The 19,863-nt window shown below is 36.2% G+C and overlaps 1 protein-coding gene across 2 annotated transcripts in view; it reads left to right on the top strand.

Moving 5' to 3' along the window:
- Positions 1-19,863, top strand: part of Reln (reelin) — a 452,281-nt gene that overhangs the window by 382,194 nt on the left and 50,224 nt on the right. For both annotated transcript variants that reach the window (XM_077796721.1, XM_077796720.1), the window contains exons 39-46: positions 764-935; positions 1,051-1,153; positions 3,650-3,879; positions 8,828-9,048; positions 10,865-11,012; positions 13,277-13,535; positions 14,402-14,651; positions 15,449-15,617. In XM_077796721.1, the coding sequence (XP_077652847.1) occupies positions 764-935; positions 1,051-1,153; positions 3,650-3,879; positions 8,828-9,048; positions 10,865-11,012; positions 13,277-13,535; positions 14,402-14,651; positions 15,449-15,617 (1,552 nt within the window). The remainder of the gene's footprint in view (positions 1-763; positions 936-1,050; positions 1,154-3,649; positions 3,880-8,827; positions 9,049-10,864; positions 11,013-13,276; positions 13,536-14,401; positions 14,652-15,448; positions 15,618-19,863) is intronic.

Consider the following 19,863-nt stretch of genomic DNA (forward strand, 5'->3'; position numbering starts at 1 on the left):
TGGTTTTATCAGCTTGCTTCAAATTCAGTCCAGACAGTGCTTTGTAAAAGCAGCCTGGGTTTTGCCTTCTCATCAGCCCTGCGGCATGTTCCTTAAACACCTGGCCTACGTCACTGAGTCAAATCGTATGACTCACTAGTTCTCTATATATTCCCGAATATCTTTAAATAAGCTTTGGAGATTTTGAAAACCATTAAGGAAAAATTAAGCATTATATATTAGAGTATTTTTCCTTTGTGTTAACTGCATTTAATTGTTTATTTATTTATCTACCTGGGCAGTGTTTTAAGGGCCATAGTCCTTCCACCTAAATGAATCCTGGTGCTAAGTCATGGTTTGACCCAGTCACAAGTGGCTCCTTGAGTAGACTAGTTACTATACCTGGTTCTGAGTCCGACTGCCCCTCTCCACAGACCAGACATCTTACAGATTTCCCCAAACCACAAACGACTCAGACCCCACCCTGCGTAATGCTACTGTAACTGGAAGGACAGCACACTCCCACAAGCCATTTGTCAACGCTTTCTGAAATTAGCGAGGCATTTCTGTGCCGTGTCAATTTATTATGGTTGCAAGCTTAAATTTCTTCACACTTTGATCACTGTGAACACGCTGTCATATCGTTTGTGGGTTTTGTCTAGAAGGCGTATGTTTGACCTATTGTTACTGAGTTCTTTCTGTCCTTTACTTTCTTCCAATGAGCAAAAATGTCCATCTGATTTTCATCTTTGGAAAAACTTGCTTTTATCTAAAAATGCCTTAGGTAAGAAAGAAGAGATCTGGATTGTTGATGACTTTATTATTGATGGAAATAATCTGAACAACCCTGTGATGCTTCTGGATACATTTGACTTTGGGCCCAGAGAAGACAACTGGTTTTTCTATCCTGGCGGTAACATTGGTCTTTATTGCCCCTATTCTTCAAAGGGAGCACCGTAAGTATTTAATTGAGAAGGTAAAAATAAAACTACGGCTCTATACAAATCCTGATGAATTCTTACCTAAGTGGATTCCTTGTTGTGCTTTGTTTGTTTATTTGTTGAATAACAGTGAGGAAGATTCAGCGATGGTGTTCGTTTCCAATGAAGTCGGTGAACACTCAATTACCACCCGTGACCTCAATGTGAATGAGAACACCATAATACAATTTGAGGTATTTAACTTGATTCTATCAGGAATACTTAAAACTTTTAGATGGAATTTGAGAATATTATGTTAAGTAAAATAAGCCAAACTCAGAGGTCAAGGGTCATATGTTTTCTCTCACGTGGAGAGTAAAGAGGAAAAGAAAGGAGATGGAGGGATCTCATGAAAATCAAAGGAAGATCAGTAGAATAAAGGAAAGGGACCAGAAGCAGGGAGCAGGGGAGGGAAAGTAGAAATACTGGGGAATAATATCAGCCAAATTATATTGTTATATTGTGTGCATGTACAAATATGTAACAACTAATCCCCCTAAAATGCAGCAATAAAAAAATGGGAAAATATTTTTTGTTTTATCTTGAACAAAAGCTACAAAAGTAGAGGGAAAATTCAGATAATTTCATGCATTATGACTTCCATTTTTGTGCAAGGGCATAAGAGATTTTGGAGTAATAATTCACTTTTATTAGCAGAGCTAATAATGTCATACTAACATTTATTTCTGAGTTTCTGTCTTTTATTGATGACATAGTGTCCCCACCTACTACAATAAATTGTTGAAATAAATTATTTTGACTATTATAAAAATGAAAAGGATCATATTCTGATATTATTATATTCATTTTCCATGTGAAATTTTATATTTCTTAGGACCCAAATCAATCTCTCTCTCTCTCTCTCTCTCTCTCTCTCTCTCTCTCTATATATATATATATATATATATATATATATATATATATATATATATATATATCATCACACTAATATGGATTTTACAGATAAAACAATACTGCACTGTTTCATCAGCTTAAAGAAATTTGCTGTGTATTTTATTAATATTTTTATACTCCTTATGTTTGTCAAGAAAACAGATTAACAATTAAATAAAAACCTTTACATATTTCAAAATCTTGGATAAAATCCACAGAAACAAAGGTACATTATAACAGAATTTCATAGCTGAGGTCTGTACCAACCAATCAGCAGACTTATTTAAAATAGTGCCTAATTGTGTCATCACAGTTTTGAATATTTTAGACTTTCTGTCTGTATTCTCTACATTAGAGTTATTGGTTACAATCTCAGAAGTTAAAAACCAAATGATAGTGGAGAAATTATTTTGTAAACTTTGCTATATTTTCTACTATTATGCTTTAAATGCTAATTAAAAGGTCATACCTTTGTCTCTTTTAAGAGTTGTTACTAATGAATTCAAAGTAGAAGCAAGTACCTATAGTTGAAAAGTTTATCAAAAACCAGTAGTTTACTCATCATAAGGGAAAAAGAGTAAACATATGTGCACATACACACTGCATATCATTAACCAATGGCTGTGATGGCATGATAGAACATGTTCATCCCAATCTGAAGGGGTGTTTTCACAGGAAGAATCACATGCATGTAAGTTTTAGCTTATTTCCCTTGAAAGCCTTGGTTCAGGGGATGAAGTAGTTGTTTCTCTCATGGTATAAAGGTCTTTACATAGAAGCAGGTTATCAGGAGTCAGATGAGAAGGAAATGGGAGTAGGTCAAAGGATACAAACTTACAGTTATGTAGGATTAATAAACTAGAGACCTAGTGTACAGCATGAGGATTATAGTTACAAAAATAATATTTTTGTAAAGTGTACTGAATTTTGGTAAGAGGGTGGATTTTAGCTGTTCTTACCCCCCACACACATCCCAATACACATCAAAAGGTAACTGTGGAGGACTAGGGTTATAGCTCAGTGGTAGAGCACTTGCCTAGCATGGGTAAGGCACTGGCTTTGATCCTCAGCACCACATAAAAATGAATGAATTAATTAATGAATGAAGTTATAAAAAATATATTTAAAATTTTTTTTAATTAAAAATAAAAAGGGTAACCATGGAAGCAATAGTCAGGTTAATTTGCTTAACTCTATTGGTCATTTCACTGGGTATATTATATCAAAACAGCACCCTGTCCACCTTAAATACATACACCTAAGGAGGAAAAAAAAACTCTTTCCTTGTGCCAGGGAAATAATATCTATTGTATTCTATTTTGTTTTGATATTGAATATTGTTGAAGACGCTCCATATGTATAACTTCTGGGATTTCTTAGAAGGTATCAGAAGAGGAAAAACAGAAAGCATTCTTCCCTAGCAGACTAGGGGGAGAAGCTGACAGGATTAGGGAAACAACTCTTTTTATTACAAATTGCTTGGTTTGGTGATGAAAATAGGCAAAAGGTAAAATTTGGAATTCTCCCAGCCTTTTGCCTTATCCACTTCCTGGTTTCTCATAAAATGAGGGAAAATAAATTTTTCATGAGGTCTTTTGAGGTTCTTTATGAAAAAAAAATGTAATTTAAAGGAAATATATGATATTGCTCAGGCAAAACAGAATCTTACAGTGTTAAATATTTCAGTGAGACAGCTCCCAGGAAAATGGACTCTCTGGAAAATAATGAAGTGGTGAATCATTTCAAGGCTTGTCGCTCTGAGATAATTTGTATCATTTTTTTTCTTTTATCCCAAGATCAATGTTGGATGCTCCACTGATAGCTCATCTACTGATCCAGTCAGACTGGAATTTTCAAGGGACTTTGGGGCCACTTGGCACCTGCTGCTTCCTCTCTGCTACCACAGCAGCAGCCACGTCAGCTCCTTATGCTCCACTGAGCACCACCCTAGCAGCACCTACTACGCGGGGACCACCCAGGGCTGGAGGAGGGAGGTCGTGCACTTCGGGAAGCTGCACCTTTGCGGGTGAGGACCTGCTGCTTGGCACCACTTTGATTCTGAGCCTGGCTCAGAATTTCTGTCTTCATTCCTCCAGAATGAAGAATTTTTATTCTCTCAAGTATTTTGCAAAAGAAAGTAGTCATACCTTTCAAGATGGAAACTGTCGCATTTGACAGTTTGTTCCTGAAGTCATCGTTGACTTGCTACTCTATCAGGGAAAAATTCCACCTTCCTCTTCTTTCTCAGTTCTCACCTGAACCAGATGGATAGGTATTTAAAGCATAGGACAGAGAGTTGATACAGCTGCTAACTTACAGTTTGAAGGTAGATTTAAGAGCACTCTGTGGACTGTACCTGTGACCCCACCTCACTATATAAATCATTCAAACATCTTCCTGTGTCTCTCATGCAGGAAGTGGGAACATATGGAGGATGGAAGCCCAAACACATTCCTGGTGTCTCACTAAAAAAAAAAAAAAAAAAAATCATTAGCACTTTTCCCTCAGGCATTTCTACTTTTTCAACCCAGCATTCTTTGACTTTTCTGTTGAAAGTCCTGGAGATAAAGGACTTCAACCATAATAAAAATGAAATAAAGAATATAGTTCCAAAAATAAAGCTAATAGTATAAGTGAACAAAGGGAGGAAGTCAACAAAGCAGCCTGCCTCAGAATTTCTGTCTGTACTTTCCGAATAAGGAATTTATTATTTCAGAGTATGTAAAGAAGAAGAAAGTAGTACTATACTACTTTCAAAATGGGAATAGATTTATATTTCTGATGTGAAATTGAGCATAATTAGAATTCTTGGGTATTCAAACAAAACTACTACTAATACTTAGTACTTTTCCAAAAGAATGAAAGTGAATTTTCCAAAGTCTGTGTCTTCTTTGAACATAAATCCATTTCCTTCCTCATCATCAACAGCATAAGTTTCATAATTTGACTGCTAAGGACTTAAATGTTTTCTGTTGTCACCTAATGTCACTTACTAATCCTTGATGTTACATGAGACATTATTTTAATAGAAAATCCAGCTAATTTTAAAAAGATAAATACTACTAACCAAAATGTCCCCCTAGTTCCTTGGAAATGATATCCAGATGAGGCAAGTAGAGTCTCTGGAGAGAATTCCTGAGTAGAGCTGATAATTTAGTCTGTGCAACCGAAAGCTCCTCTTGATTCTTACAGCTTGTCTACAGAAGAAGTAGGAAGGGGAAAATAGCTCTGGAAAAACTTTTTATCCAAAACCAGTTGTATTAAAGATAGTTTATTTCAAGAAATATAAAAATTATTCTAAAATTGTTGAAGAATTTATTGGAAAGATATTAAGAAATTACACAGACTCCATTCAGCAAGTGTGAGGACTTCAGCAACAAAATGTGATCCTCATTTTTTAACATGCTAATATTAGCATCACTCAGCGAACCACAACTCTTAATTTTCTAGGGCTCTCAATTGCAGGTTTCCTAAAAATCTGAACCAATCTTTGGCCAGAAATCCAAGTGTTGAAGCAGAAGCAAAACTTCCAAAAGACCATGCCCGTGGGCAGGGTAGTCAGGGGGAAAAGCCTGGCTATCCAGTCACATAGGCAGTCAGTACTGAGTATGATCGTTCATGTTCTACCCCACCCCAGAATTCATCCGTTGAAATCTGGACCCCTAAAGTAATGGTATTAGAAAGCGGGGTCTTTGGGGGAGGTGATTAGGTCATGAGGGTAGAGCTTTCATGAGTGGGATTACTGTCCTGTAAAAGAAGTTCCAGACAGTTACCTTACCTTATCTGTGAACCCCAGAGGAAGCCCTTACCAGACACAATGTTCTTGCTTCTTGATCTTGAACTTCCAACCACCAGAACTGTAAGAAATAAGTTCTGTTGTTTGTCAGTCGTCCAGTTTATGTTCTTTTGTCTCTTAAACAGACACACACAGACACACACCTACGACTAGAACATCCCATCAAACTCCATCACTATATTGCTAGAAGTGCCAAGTTTTCCCTTTCGTGGACCTTGGTTTTCTCCAATTGCCCAGCTAAGAATTATAAGGTAGAAAAAACCCCTTCAAGATAGGTGGTAGGCCATGATTTTAGATTGTTTAACTGAGACTTGCTTCAGCAAGTTCCCAATATGGAATTAATGGCAATGCTGTCTGAAGGTTTTGAAATATGGTCAAAAAGATCTGCCAGTGAGAGCCCCCGAGTAAAGATGCCCACACCAGGACAATGTGCACGTCATGGAGACCACCACACTTGGCAGCTGGTGATGCTGCTTTGCTTTGCTGACTTGTAAACAAAGGCAATATAATTTTGGAAATTTGAACAAGAGAAATGCAGACATCTAAATTTTCACCCACTGATAAAAATCCACTTACAATCCTACGTTATTGTGTACAGAATTTACACTGTCATGTCCTTTGTAGTCTGTGTTGTTTTATTTCTATGAGAAGAAATTAAATGGGTTAAGGAGGCATGCCCATTCTCAGAGTGGTATAAACCTACCTTTCAAACTGCCTTCAGCCATTTCTGTGAGGGGAAAAATTTGTTGTCTAGTCCTTGTTTCAGGGAAGGAATTAGCACTGTTTTTAAAATGCACACAGGCATGAATTGCTGGAAGGCAAAAGTTAAATTTTCTCCAACTCAGTGAACCATTTCTTGGTTTGTATTCAACATGGCACATAGTAATGGCTCAAGTGCTAGCTGCTAAAAATATATAAAATCTACATTGAAATTACCCCTGTGACTTTTTGGACACTAGAGAAAGACACACACACACACACACAAAAAAAAAAAAAAAAATATATCAAATATTTTCAGGTGGCAAATGTTTCATATTTTGCCTCTGCATACTGCCCATTTATATTCAAAAGCCAAGTATTGAGTTTCCATCTGATTTTATTCACATCACCTTTGTGTCCTTTTAGTCTAGAATCTTTTGTCTTTAAACTTCCTAATTGTTTTTGCTTTATGCAGTTTCATAATGAGTCCACCAAAAACCCTATTTAATGGAGGCAGCGCTGTGTGCTTGAAATGTTAAGTTTATGTTTAGAAAACAGATCCTTTCAGTAACACTGGTTTAGGAGGACAGGTGCTGACATTCACCAAGGAGAATGAGGGATTTTCAAAATAAGATTTTGGCAGAAGGGAACCACAGCGAAACCATACCCTTCATACCATTTATCATAACGCCTGCAGTTTCTGTCAAGGCAGGTGAACAATAATAAATATCCAACCAAGGTGGTTCATTTGTATTCAGAACATTTGAATAAATAAGAAGTTCAAAAAAATCCATGTAGGCTTTTGTTCAAAGGAAAACTCCAGCCATTTCCCTCAGCTCAGCAGTCTGGAAGTTCAAAAGGTAAGAAGTGCTTCTTGCCAAGACTAAACTCTGGCAAGTATTTGAAAATAAGTTTAATTAGGAACTGGCATTTTGGGGGCAGCTTAGTATAGTTGGAGTCTTGATATAAACAAGGAATGAGAGTTAAATTTATGTGTAAGAACTTGACTCCATCTCCTTTGCTATTTTCTAAATTTTAGAAGCTTCACAAATACATTTCCCTCTCAACCATCCATCCCCAACTCTAGTATTTGACTTCTGAGTTTTGTTTCTCAAATAATAAAAAATTATTAAGAATTCAGTTTCTATAATAACAGGAAATTGGGCAGATTCTAAATGCACAAAAGTATGTGTACATGCCATCTCTATATCCTGCCCTCTCTAAAATAAATCCATCTTCTTTGAACTGAGTTTTATATATGATAAAATATACTAAACTATTTCTAGACTGCTACCTAAATATGTAGATTATTTCCAAGGAGCTAATTTATCATCATTAACATAAGACAGTTCATTTATTTATCTTTGAGTTTTTTAAAAATTAAGAAATTACAAACTAAAAATATAGGTGATTTCTTGCTTTTTCTCTTAAAAATTTACTGAGTATCTACCGTGTATGAAAAATAGAAATGGGCACCATGGAAAAATGTGAAAAGGGAAACATGGACATTGACTTCTACAAGTTTCTACAAGTGAGGAAATTATCACACTTTGAAATAACTCCAGCTATGATAACTATAATAATGGAAATTCCATCAAAACTATGGAAGGGATCATGAGAAATAAAAAGTTTAGTCATAGATCATAAGACCCAACAATTACACTACCATTCTACCCAAAAGAATTCAAAACACTAATTTAAGCAAATATTGTACTATATACAAATGTTCATACCATCACTATTTACGGTAGCCAAAAGGTGGAAACCACCAAGTGTTCATCAATTGATGAATGAAAAAAAATGGTATATTGATATAGTGGAATATTATTCATTCATAAAAAGGAATGAAATTTTGATTTTTGCTAATGTGGATGAACCTTAAAATCATGATGCTAAATGAATGAAACTGGACACAAAAGTCACATATATTCCATTTCTATGAAATGTCCAAAACAGGAAACCCCCAGAAACAGAAAGCAGATTAGTGGTTTGTCAGGGGCTGAGTGGGCAAAGGGGGTTTCTTTTAGAGGTGATGAAAATATCTCGTAACTAGATAGAGACAATACAGTGAATGTGTAAATGCTGCTGAACTGTATACTTTAAATGGTTAGTGGTTAATTTTATGCTATATGAAGTTTACCTCAATTTGAAAAATTAAAAGGTTTGTTATGCAGGGTATATATAATAGAGATGGAACCTTCATTTAGGTATGAAATATTGAAAAAGGTGGGCAGGTCAGGTGGTGGAATTTTTACATATTGATAGAATTGCAAGGGGCTTGCGGAAGCAAGAAACTTATTGACAAAATTCTGGAGATTGGAGACTGTAGTTTTGTTCCTGAAATGGCAGATTATGTTTTCTGCTTTTTGATTGTGGTACACAGGTAGTAACTTCCCATTGCTTATTGATCAGATGTGCTTACTCTAAAGGTGTATTGTTCTGTTGATTCATTTTTTAAAGACTTGTACCTCTTTTCCAGATCTGTACGCTTCAGATGGTATCAGGGATTTTACCCTGCAGGCTCTCAGCCAGTGACATGGGCCATTGATAATGTCTACATTGGTCCCCAATGTGAAGAGATGTGTAATGGACATGGGAGCTGTGTCAATGGAACCAAGTGTATATGTGATCCTGGCTACTCAGGTCCAACCTGCAAAATAAGCACCAAAAATCCTGATTTTCTTAAGGATGATTTTGAAGGTAGTCTTTTCATAAATTCTGTGTAACTTTATAAAAAAACTTATAAATTGAACACAATTTGTGATATAGAATTAAGTATTAAGTTCTCTCAAGTATCAGTTTTATCAAAATAATTGTAAACACTGAAGAATTCATTTAGTTCTGAATTTTTTTAGGGTTTCACTTTTGAAATAATCGTCAACAAGAGAGAACAGGACCTTTATAGAGAAAAAACTAAGGCTATTTTTACCACTCTTTATGTCACATGTAACTTCTGATTAATGAAAATTTTAGAAAATATCTCCAGAAAGTTAGTCTTCTTGGATGGAAGAAATGATTTATCATAACTCTAACTTCCTTTCATTGCTTTTTCAATAACTCACTAAAGAACCTCTCATTGCTTTTTGGAACTTGCTTTTACACCTCTAAATCCAGCATCATTATATATGAAGATAATGTCACAAAGTAGAAAAATGTACATGATGTAATGATTATATAAAAGCATTTAGATTGTAGATGCACTATGGCCAAGCTATGGATAAACATTTTCTAAGAGAAAGTCTTATGTCATAGCTATCTATGTTAAGATAATGAAATTTAAAATTTTTCTTTGTTTTTCCCAAATTTTCTTTAAAACTATATATCTATGGTTTTACAGTACATATTAAAACTAGATTTAGATATAAACAATAGAACATTATACTGCCATAAAAAGGAATTAAATATGAATACATTTTAAATCATGAATGAATGAACTTTGAAAACATGCTAAGTGATAGAAGCCAGCACAAAAGGCCACACGGTATATATTTCATATATATGAAATATCCAAAATATGTAAATCCATAGAAACAGAGAAAAATTAGTGGTTTCCAGTGGGTGGAGGTGGGAAAATGGGGAGTGACTGCTTAATGTGTACAGATTTCCTTTTGGGGCTATGAGAAACTTGAACCATTAGCAGTGATGATTGCACCACACAAATAACATACTCAATGTCACTGAATTTTTCACTGTACAATGGTTAAAATGGTAAACTTAATGCTTTGCATATTTTACAACAAAAATATAAAAGATCTAAGATGAATATCTGAATAGAGTTGAAAGCTGACTGTTAAAGCCTTATTTAGGCCAGGCACAGTGATACACGCATGCTGTGATCTCAGCAACTTGTGAGCATTAGGCAGGAAGATTGCAGGTTCAAGGCCAGCGTGGGCAACTTAGTGAGACCCTATCTCACATGAAAATAAATAAATAAAATAAAAGGTATTGTGTCCAACGACAACTAAAAATTAAACATAAATAAATAAATAAATAAAATATTTTGTTATCCCTGTCTAATACTATCCTCACATTAGAAAGGACACAGTAGAAAGACTGGTGGAAAGCTTATATGTCCTCCCTCACTTTGGGCCCACATACTCTCTCTCTCTCTCTCTCTCTCTCTCTCTCTCTCTCTTTTTCAGTGTGGAATAATAAAAAAGAGGGACCCATCTGGCTGGACTATTAATCCTCAAGGAAAGACATTTCCTTCTATCATGTGGGCTCTTAGATTATACTAGCCCAGGCTAAACAATTCAAATAAACTAATACGTTGAAAAGGAGCCTTCTCCCAAAATACACTTTAATATTTATGACTTTATATTTAAAAACTATATGGTGGTGCTGGCAGTGTAGCTCAGTGGTAGAGCACTTGCCTACAAGCCCAAGACCCCAGGCTCAATCTCCAGCACTGAAAAAAATAAAACAAAAAGTACAAAATGTATTTACTATATTCCTTTTAAAATAGAATAATTATCCTTGGGGTTCATGGGTAAACTACATTTCCCACTTTTTTCAGGTCAACTGGAATCTGATAGATTCTTATTAATGAGTGGTGGAAAGCCATCCCGGAAGTGTGGAATCCTTTCCAGTGGAAACAACCTCTTCTTCAATGAGGATGGCTTGCGCATGTTGATGACTCGGGACCTGGATTTATCTCACGCTAGGTAATCATTGGAAGACTGCATTGTAATGTATGATAATGGACCTAATCAAAACGGAAAGAAGCAGAGAGATCTCAAGGACAAGGCCTTCCCTTAGAGATGCTGGACTTCTTCCTGGTGGGAGCCTCCATTAAGACACAGTTCATATCATTTCCAGTCAACACTGAAAGATTAGTTCAATAGGCACATCAGAAATGAAGCACAGCTAAACAGACAAAAGCTAATATCTATTCTTTTGTAAGTTTGAGACTGGCAAATGACAATGTTTGATTTACTTTAACTTCAAGAAGATGATATTGCATCTTCTTTATCCACATTCTACACACTTTTCATTAGTACTTGGACTATGCAGAAATTATATACATTTATTATAACACACGTAGCAAAGAGCTTAGTTGAAATGCAATACGTCCTTAAATTATTCACGGTTAATTTTATCTCCACTAGCAATTTTATTTAAGAACATTTGAGGCATGACCTTATTCTCTATAAGCATCTTTCCAATGATTCACTCACACATTCTAAGAAGTCATTTTCTAAATTGAGCACAGTCACTCAGAAACAAACATTTTAAACTGGCTCAGAGGATTATGTCCTGTCAAGATGTGTATCCCTTGATCATTTGATGAGCCAAAAACTTAAGAAAGACAATTTAACATGTATAAAATGGAACCCTGACCTATTTTTGCAAGTGAACAAAGAAATCGTGTTTTTAGTTTTCGAAATATTTCAAAGTATCTTAAGATATGTCTTACATATTCATTGCCTCTTCCATCTAAACCTTTATTGATCATACATTTTATCACACTTCATAGAAAATATAGTTCTATCTGTGATATAATAATTTTGCAGTTATAGAAAGTAAGACTTTAATTATATTTATTCCATTTTAATATATATAGTTTAACTTGATACATTTTACTTTAGATTTTTCACTAGAAGCTAATTTCTCTAATTTAGAAGTTACTAGTTTTTTCAAATAAGTAATTCTGATATGCTTTTTCTTAACTACCAACAACTTGGTAGTTATTTTATCTCTAAATTAATATAAACATATTCCTAATATAAGTAGACAATATTCTGAAAATTTTTCTCTGTAAATAATTAATGTTTTTATGAGTGTAACTATCACTAGGCACTAGCCACGTATGTTTTCTTTAATCCAATGTTAAAAGCTTCATAATATAGCTCATCTCAGTAGCATGCTGTGTAGGATTTGCATATATTGACCTGACAATGCTTCATGTAAGATCCCAATTTTTCCAGGGTCATGAGACAAATAAATGGAAGGTGGGGAAATCATGAGGAATGAATTTTTTTTATATGGTACTGATAACATTTATTATGAGCCCCATTATATTTCTCGTGTTTGGCATGCATACGTTATTAGGTATGTATGTTGAGTTCTACATGAAATTTATTCTGCATTACCAACTATCGTAGTGTCCAGACCAGGCACCAGCAGCTTGTCTGCCAAAGATAACATGTGAGCTCGTTTTCACTGGCACCCCAGCTGCTTGCTACTGCTCTGTCCACCTCCCTGCCAGCTAGGAAAGCTGCCACTGGCTGGCTGCCACAGTTCTCAGCGGCCAGCATCATCCATCCCCGGACCCAGCAACAGACAGAGGCTGGCTCAGCCCACTACCACCAACCACCCACACCCATGCTTCCCTGCCTCTGGCACAAAAGACAGAAAAGAGGTCCAGGCTTGACACACCTCTTCCAAAAACTGCCTGGCCTTTTGCAAAGAGGTGCTACAACTGATGAATTTAAATGTGTCTCCCAAAACCAGCGATACGAGATCTGTAAAAGTACTGGTGAAACCTGAGAATTGATTTTGCTGATAACGTGGCATAATCTCTATTAATTCCATTCTTCTAGTTTCAAATACTAAGGACTAGAATCCAATTTATCTTAAGTAGATAACTACACACTCCCAAATTAGAACAGCCTTTGGATCCCTCCCATCATCTTATGGAGTAGCCAAAGGGTGCAAAGAATGCTCACTTCCCTCAGATTCTCCTCTGAGGAGAGATTTGAGATCCAAATATGGGCACAGAATTGCCATTTTTCACACTTCACATTTAATTAACTCCCTTTCACATTAAAAAGCAAAATCAGGCTTTGAAGTGATTGCTTTGGACATTCATTAAATCATCATTCCTTAAAGCCATTCATTCCCCCACATTATCCTTGGTGCTTGTATTCTGTTATAATATGGATTCCTCATTGAAGTAAAAGTCTACAGTAAAGTTTACTAATGTCAGATTTGTGCAGTTCTTCATGAGACTGGGATGTGGTAAAGGTGTTCCAGACCCTAGGAGCCAACCTGTGCTTCTACAGTATTCTCTCAATGGTGGCCTCACCTGGAGTCTCCTTCAAGAGTTTCTTTTCAGCAACTCCAGCAACGTGGGCAGGTACATTGCCCTGGAGATACCTTTGAAAGCCCGTTCTGGCTCTACTCGCCTCCGCTGGTGGCAGCCATCTGAAAATGGGCACTTCTACAGCCCCTGGGTTATCGATCAGGTCAGTCCCTTCAGGATTAACTATTTTAATTTTTGTCACTTGAACTGAACATGGCCTTAGAAAGCATTTAGTCCAATCCCCTTACTCAGTATAGGAAGTCCAGGCTAATTTAGTGACTTGCCTAAGGACACACAGCTAGATTAGATAAGGGCTTTAGCTTCCTTTCATTCACTGGTCCTTCAGTTGCGTAAGCCCATGAAAATAAACCATGCAACAGAAGGCCTAGATCCTGCTCATAAAGAATGCTGCCATATGGATCCAGAAACTTTATCAAGCCTGATACAAGGTTATAATTCCCTGAAAGGAAAATGTGCAAAACTGGCATTGGTGCCACAGAAAGTCAGCCATTTTCAAATCTTCTTTCCTGGCCTTTAAAGAAAAAAAGAGGAATAAATCTGCTCAACGTCTTTATGGACTACCCTAAAGGAACTTCATACATAATAGAAGAGAAAAAGTACCTGTGAACAAACAGTAGAGTCCATTGAATGAATTGGAACTGAAATGCCTCAGGGTACAAGTGTCCTTAAATAGAAATTTTACATAGAAAATAATCACACGTAAGCCAAAGTTTGCTTTCCCAGCTTGGGTACATATAGTTTCCAAAGGCACAGTTTGGCCAGTGAATGCTGTGAATGGTTTTGTCAATCCTTTGATTTGTTTTCTCTAGCTTCTTGCCAGATGGGCAAGCAGACCACATAAACAAGAGCATTCTGAAAGGCCCCCTAACATTATGCTAGCTATATAGTGCCAGCTCTGAACAGACTGGCAGATCAAAACAAACAAACAAAAAGACTGAACTTTCCCGTACCTTAAAGCCAAATTGAGAATTTAGGGTGTTGCTTTTATTTTTTTTAACTCTATTTTAGATTCTTATTGGAGGAAATATTTCTGGTAATACAGTCTTGGAGGATGATTTCACAACTCTGGATAGTAGAAAATGGCTGCTCCACCCAGGGGGCACCAAGATGCCCGTGTGTGGCTCTACAGGTGATGCCCTGGTCTTCATTGAAAAGGCCAGCACCCGTTATGTGGTCACCACAGACATTGCTGTGAATGAGGATTCATTCCTACAGATAGATTTTGCTGCCTCCTGCTCAGTCACAGACTCTTGCTATGGTAAGTCATCCATCTCCAGACAGGGCCAAACATCTGTGGCTACCTCTGCTCTAGGACCATTCAGAACCTCTGATAAGTCCATGTGTGATACATAGGTGAATTGTGAGTTTCTGAAATATTATTGAATTTTGTATTCAATAGGTACATTCTGACTCAAAAAGTTAAAGTCCAGTAAGTGAGCAATATGATTTTTATATGTACTTGTATAGTCATGAATTTTAAATCGCCAGCAAAATTGACATTCAGAATTCCTGTAGGAAGGTCAAAATTTGAGAAGCCTGCTCAGTTTTTTTAACTGTTTAAAGACTGATCATTAAAATATATAATTAATATATTCTCTGTGTGTTAATAATTAAATGAACATTATACATTAATTTAGTTATAAATTATATAGCACTTAATGCATTTATATAATTTATGTTACTAGTATGATATTAAATTGTAAATATATAACATGTATAGCTATGAAGCAATAATTTTGCTGTAATCGCTCTGAAAGTTTCTCATTATAAAGGAGGATTCAGCAAAATTTACTTTTTTCACTAGATCATATTTCCTTAAAATAAAAAGTATTTCAATATAAAAATTTAAAGATAATAAATAATGGACAAAAGTATTTCAATATAGAAATTTAAAAATAATAAATAATGTACATAATAAATAATGTACAAAAGATGGGGAAACATTTCAGAGTAAGAAACACAAATATAGGGAAAAATCAAATTGACATTTGATTGAAAGTAAAACATAGAAATGTGATAAGTGACTATGGTTCTTGGGTCTGTTTCCTGTTGCAGCTATTGAACTGGAGTACTCAGTGGATCTTGGATTGTCATGGCACCCACTGGTGAGGGACTGTCTGCCTACCAATGTTGAATGCAATCGCTATCATCTGCAGAGGATCCTGGTGTCAGATACTTTCAACAAGTGGACCAGAATCACTCTGCCTCTCCCGCCTTACACTAGGTAGGGATGCTTCTGCATGAACTGACCCACCTTCCATTGGCATATTTTAGCACAGAAAGTTTAAATGGGATAGATGAGGTTTTGTTACCTGTCTATGGTACTGCTATATATGAACTATTAAGGCAATCTTAATAAAAATAAGATAAGCTTGTTTTTGTGGTGACATTATTCTGAATATTCCCAAAATCAAGGCCTTTACTTTTAAAATATTTTTTAAAGAATGGCCTATAGAAGAAAAAATTGGCTCCATTAACCAACTTTTTCAACCAAATTTAGAGATGCCAAGAACAAATAATTTAAATAGGTCAGTTGAACACAAAATAGATTTAAATTGAGCCTACTTGCCAGTTATACTGACATAATGTAGTGAGCATTATCATATGAATGGATGTAGCAAATAATTTTGTGTTAACATTAGCTTCTGCTTTTGGAATTTTATTTTGAACAATATCTTGAGAATCATCACCCAGAGCATTCTCTTCTGTGAAAGACAGTTGTAAATGCTTCATTCACTGTGTCTATGGGAAATGATCGTGGCTTAAGAAAATTGCCTAGTAAATGCTGGTAAAGAAGTCAAATCTAAATTACCTGTGCATTTATGCTTCTATTCGAGTAAGGCAGAGGATTAACTGCTTAGTAGAATAGTGTAATATGACTCTTTCACCATCGAAAGTAGGTGTTTATCATAGGAAAACTTTAAAAATCTTGATAGAAACTCCTGTTCCCTCCAAGAAAATAGTGATCAGTTGCTGCCATTAAGAAAGAAGCAACTAACACAGCATGTGGAATAAGAGTTATAGGTTGGTCTCATTATTGTTCTGTCGCCTCCCCACAAATGAAGAATGAATAAATCTCTTAGCAAATGGCCATAAAATCCAACCATTCATCTGGACCTAACTTTTCTTGGGATTATCATAAATGTGATGGTTTCAGTTACTAACAGCCCAGGGCTGCTTTACAATTGCTGGCTCAGAGGCACGAGGCTATATTAACTGTCAGCACACTTGCCAAGTTTAAATGAGATACGTGAGATTTTGTTGCTCGTTAAAGGTATTGCCATGCATGAATTATTAAGGCGATCTTAATAAGTAAAATAGAAAAAAAAACTCCATTAAGGCAGCAGTCTTTTAAGTCTTTATGAATTCTATGAATTATTACCCAGCTACTCGGCCGCATTTTGCAAATAAGCGACATTCTAAGATTTACTCCAGCTAGTCATTATACCCTGGAGTCTTTTACTCAAGAAAAGTAATTATTTCTCATCTTTTAATCTATCTTTTAATTGTCTCTTGCACATACCCACAAGAATTTTGACCCTTTCAAATGATATTTGAAAAAATCTGATGAGCATTCATTTACTCCTCTTACCTTCTGTTACCGTATTGAAAATATGCAGTTTGTTTACTGCATTACCCTCAAGGCTCATGTTGCACAATGGTCTTAAAGGTGACACTGTCTTATAACAAAGCCCTTTGAGTAATTCAGAAAGAAATGTGCATGGTTGTAACCCAGGCTGGACCCCCTTCTTATCATGCTCTGCCACATGCCAAAGATCATTAGAACAACATGCCAGCCTCAGAGCACTTTCCTCAAACATAGGTTAACATATCTATACTCTGTCAACTCTTAATTCCTACATGTTAAATATGGCATGTTCTTGTTTTAGGTTAAGCTGACTGCCTTGTGGTCTGGAAATGTGTTCAAATGTTAAATGTTTATGTGGCCCACCAGCCAGAATTGAGGATTTCAGTTTGTAGCTCTTTGACATAAATAAATGTAATGTTGACAACTTAAAATCTGTGCTAAATAATGGTTGGGAATGACTGTGACCATGGGACATTGCCGCTTTCTCCACTCACTTACCATGTGACCATAGGTTAGGATCCCAGTATTTTTGCCACAGTGGTAGTGAAAGTAAACCAAAGTTCATTGTCCACTAATTAGCATCAAACCATTCACCAATCAAACTGAAATGGCCATTAATCATCAGTAGCAATTATTCATTCATGAAGCAAATTATCCACTCATAAAGCAAATACTTTTGAACTGCTTAATTATGTACTGGATCTTGGTGCAAATGAGACGTATCTCTGCCTCAAAGACCTTTTAGGTCAATGAGAGAGTTATTAGCCAGAAATACCCTAGTAGTCACGGAAGTAAATATACAATCCAACTATGTAATGATGGAGATCAGATACGTGATGCTATAATATTGGATGTCATAAGGAAATTTCATTTGGTCAAGGCCATGGAATAATTTCTTGGGAAAATGGTAATTTAAATAGGATATAAAGGGTGAATGGGAACTAATTAGGTAAAGATTAAGGGTAAGAGTGTTCCAGGCAAGAGTAATGGCCTATTGTAGGAGGAAGTGAGGATGTTTGAGATACTGTACATGTGGATTAGACAGACGATGGTAGGGCAGACAGAGTAAGGTGTGAGATGATGTCAGACCATGAAGAGCAGGTTTTATTAAGGATTTGAGGATTTATTATAGGAACACCAAAAAGGCCATGGGTGTGTTCAGGGACAGGGAGCCATGATCAGATTCAAATTCAGAAAAGCTTATTCTAACTGGAATACAAATTGGAGGGGATAAGAATAGATGCAAGGAGGCTCCTAAAGAGGTGGAAATGCTTGTAGTTTGGGCTAAGAAGAGAAGTGGAGAAATTTAAGAGACCAGGAGACAAGAACAGTAGACAAACTTGATGATGAAATGAACATGGGAAGTTGAGGGAAAGGGTGGCATTGAAGGTGATTCCCTGGTTTCTGAGTTGCAGAACTGAATGGATGCTGGTCCTTCTCACTGGGAAGGGAACACTGAGACTAAACAGAAGATACAATACACTGCTAGAGGCATTGCTATAGTCAACAATAAATAATTGGGGTAGATTCATCATTTATTCTTTGCCTTACACATTGGTTAGGTTATATTTTCCTGGAAAAAAAAAGAAGATGAATTTGTAGTATAGTAAGAGCTCTGCCTTATTCAGCCTTGTGAGTCTGTAAGCAAACTATAGAAAATTATTACTGAAGTCTCCAAACTTCAGTTTCCTCATCTGAAAAATTGAAGTCCTTTTAACCATACAAAAAAAAACATAAGCTAATAATTGTGCATGGAAGTATGTATAGCATTATAAATCATTTTTACTTTTATGAATTAACTGTATGATCAAACTTATTAACCATAGCACAAGTTTATTGTCAGATTTAAAACTAAGAAATCTTCTGAAGTCCCAGTGTAGCTTCCCAAGCATGAGCCCATGGTTCTGCTTTGCCACTGTCTTAACTCATTGCCCTAAAGGAGGTTACAACCCATTGGAGGAAAATGAGAAGTATACTAAGAAGTATACCTAATTTAGAGCTTCACTGGGGAAGAGCCAGAAATGCTACAGATGTGGAAATGAGAGAAAGTGTTGAATTGCCAGAGTTACAGGGTTTCATGGGAGTGTTGAGCCCTGGACTTGAAGGATGGCTAGGAATTAGGTGGGTAAAGGAAAGAACATTTTAAAGCAGGGGAACCAGCTGAACAAGGCAGGATCATGTGGACATGATCCTGGAAGAAGCTCAGGAGTTGCTGATTAAAGCAGAGGACTTATATCTGGAAGCTGCTAGATAGTAGAGTTGGGTTAACTTACAGCAAGCATTGAAGCAAGGAAAGGGTGTTAGACTTGTAGGGAAAATGCACTACTCTGGTGTTTCTTGAGCTGGCAATATCCTTGTAAGAGAAAAAAAAATGGAAGAACAGAGAGACTTAAGAGAAGGTGGCAGAGGTGTTATGCTAATGACCTATTGATAAAGGAAGAAGGGTCAGGGCTACAGCTAACACAGAGGGACAAGGTACTTTAGTTAGAGAAAATTTTAAAGAAAGTTGATAAAATTCAGTCACTGACTTCTTCTTCATTATACTCACAAGAGCTGTCTCTGAAGTTTAAAGGCTGGCAGGCTAGTGAGAAGAAGTGGGGAGAGAACTAAAGTAGATTCCAGGAGAGACAATATGGCAATTTAAGTCAAATTTTGCCAAATTAAACGTGATGGATGGAAATACATAAGGAAATACCTATTTGCAAGAGAGTTGAGAATCTGAGCCGAAGGGAAATTTAATGAACTTTGGAGGTATGAGCATGGAAGTGATAGACAATGCTATCAAACTGCATCAGCTCTCCACAAGAGAGTTTTCAGAAAGAGAGGATTCCTAAGTGCAATAACGTGAGTGGAAGTGGTTAACAAAGGAACTGAGAAGACC

The sequence above is a fragment of the Urocitellus parryii genome, chromosome 3, assembly GCF_045843805.1.
Source record: "Urocitellus parryii isolate mUroPar1 chromosome 3, mUroPar1.hap1, whole genome shotgun sequence".
Classification (NCBI taxonomy): domain Eukaryota; kingdom Metazoa; phylum Chordata; class Mammalia; order Rodentia; family Sciuridae; genus Urocitellus; species Urocitellus parryii.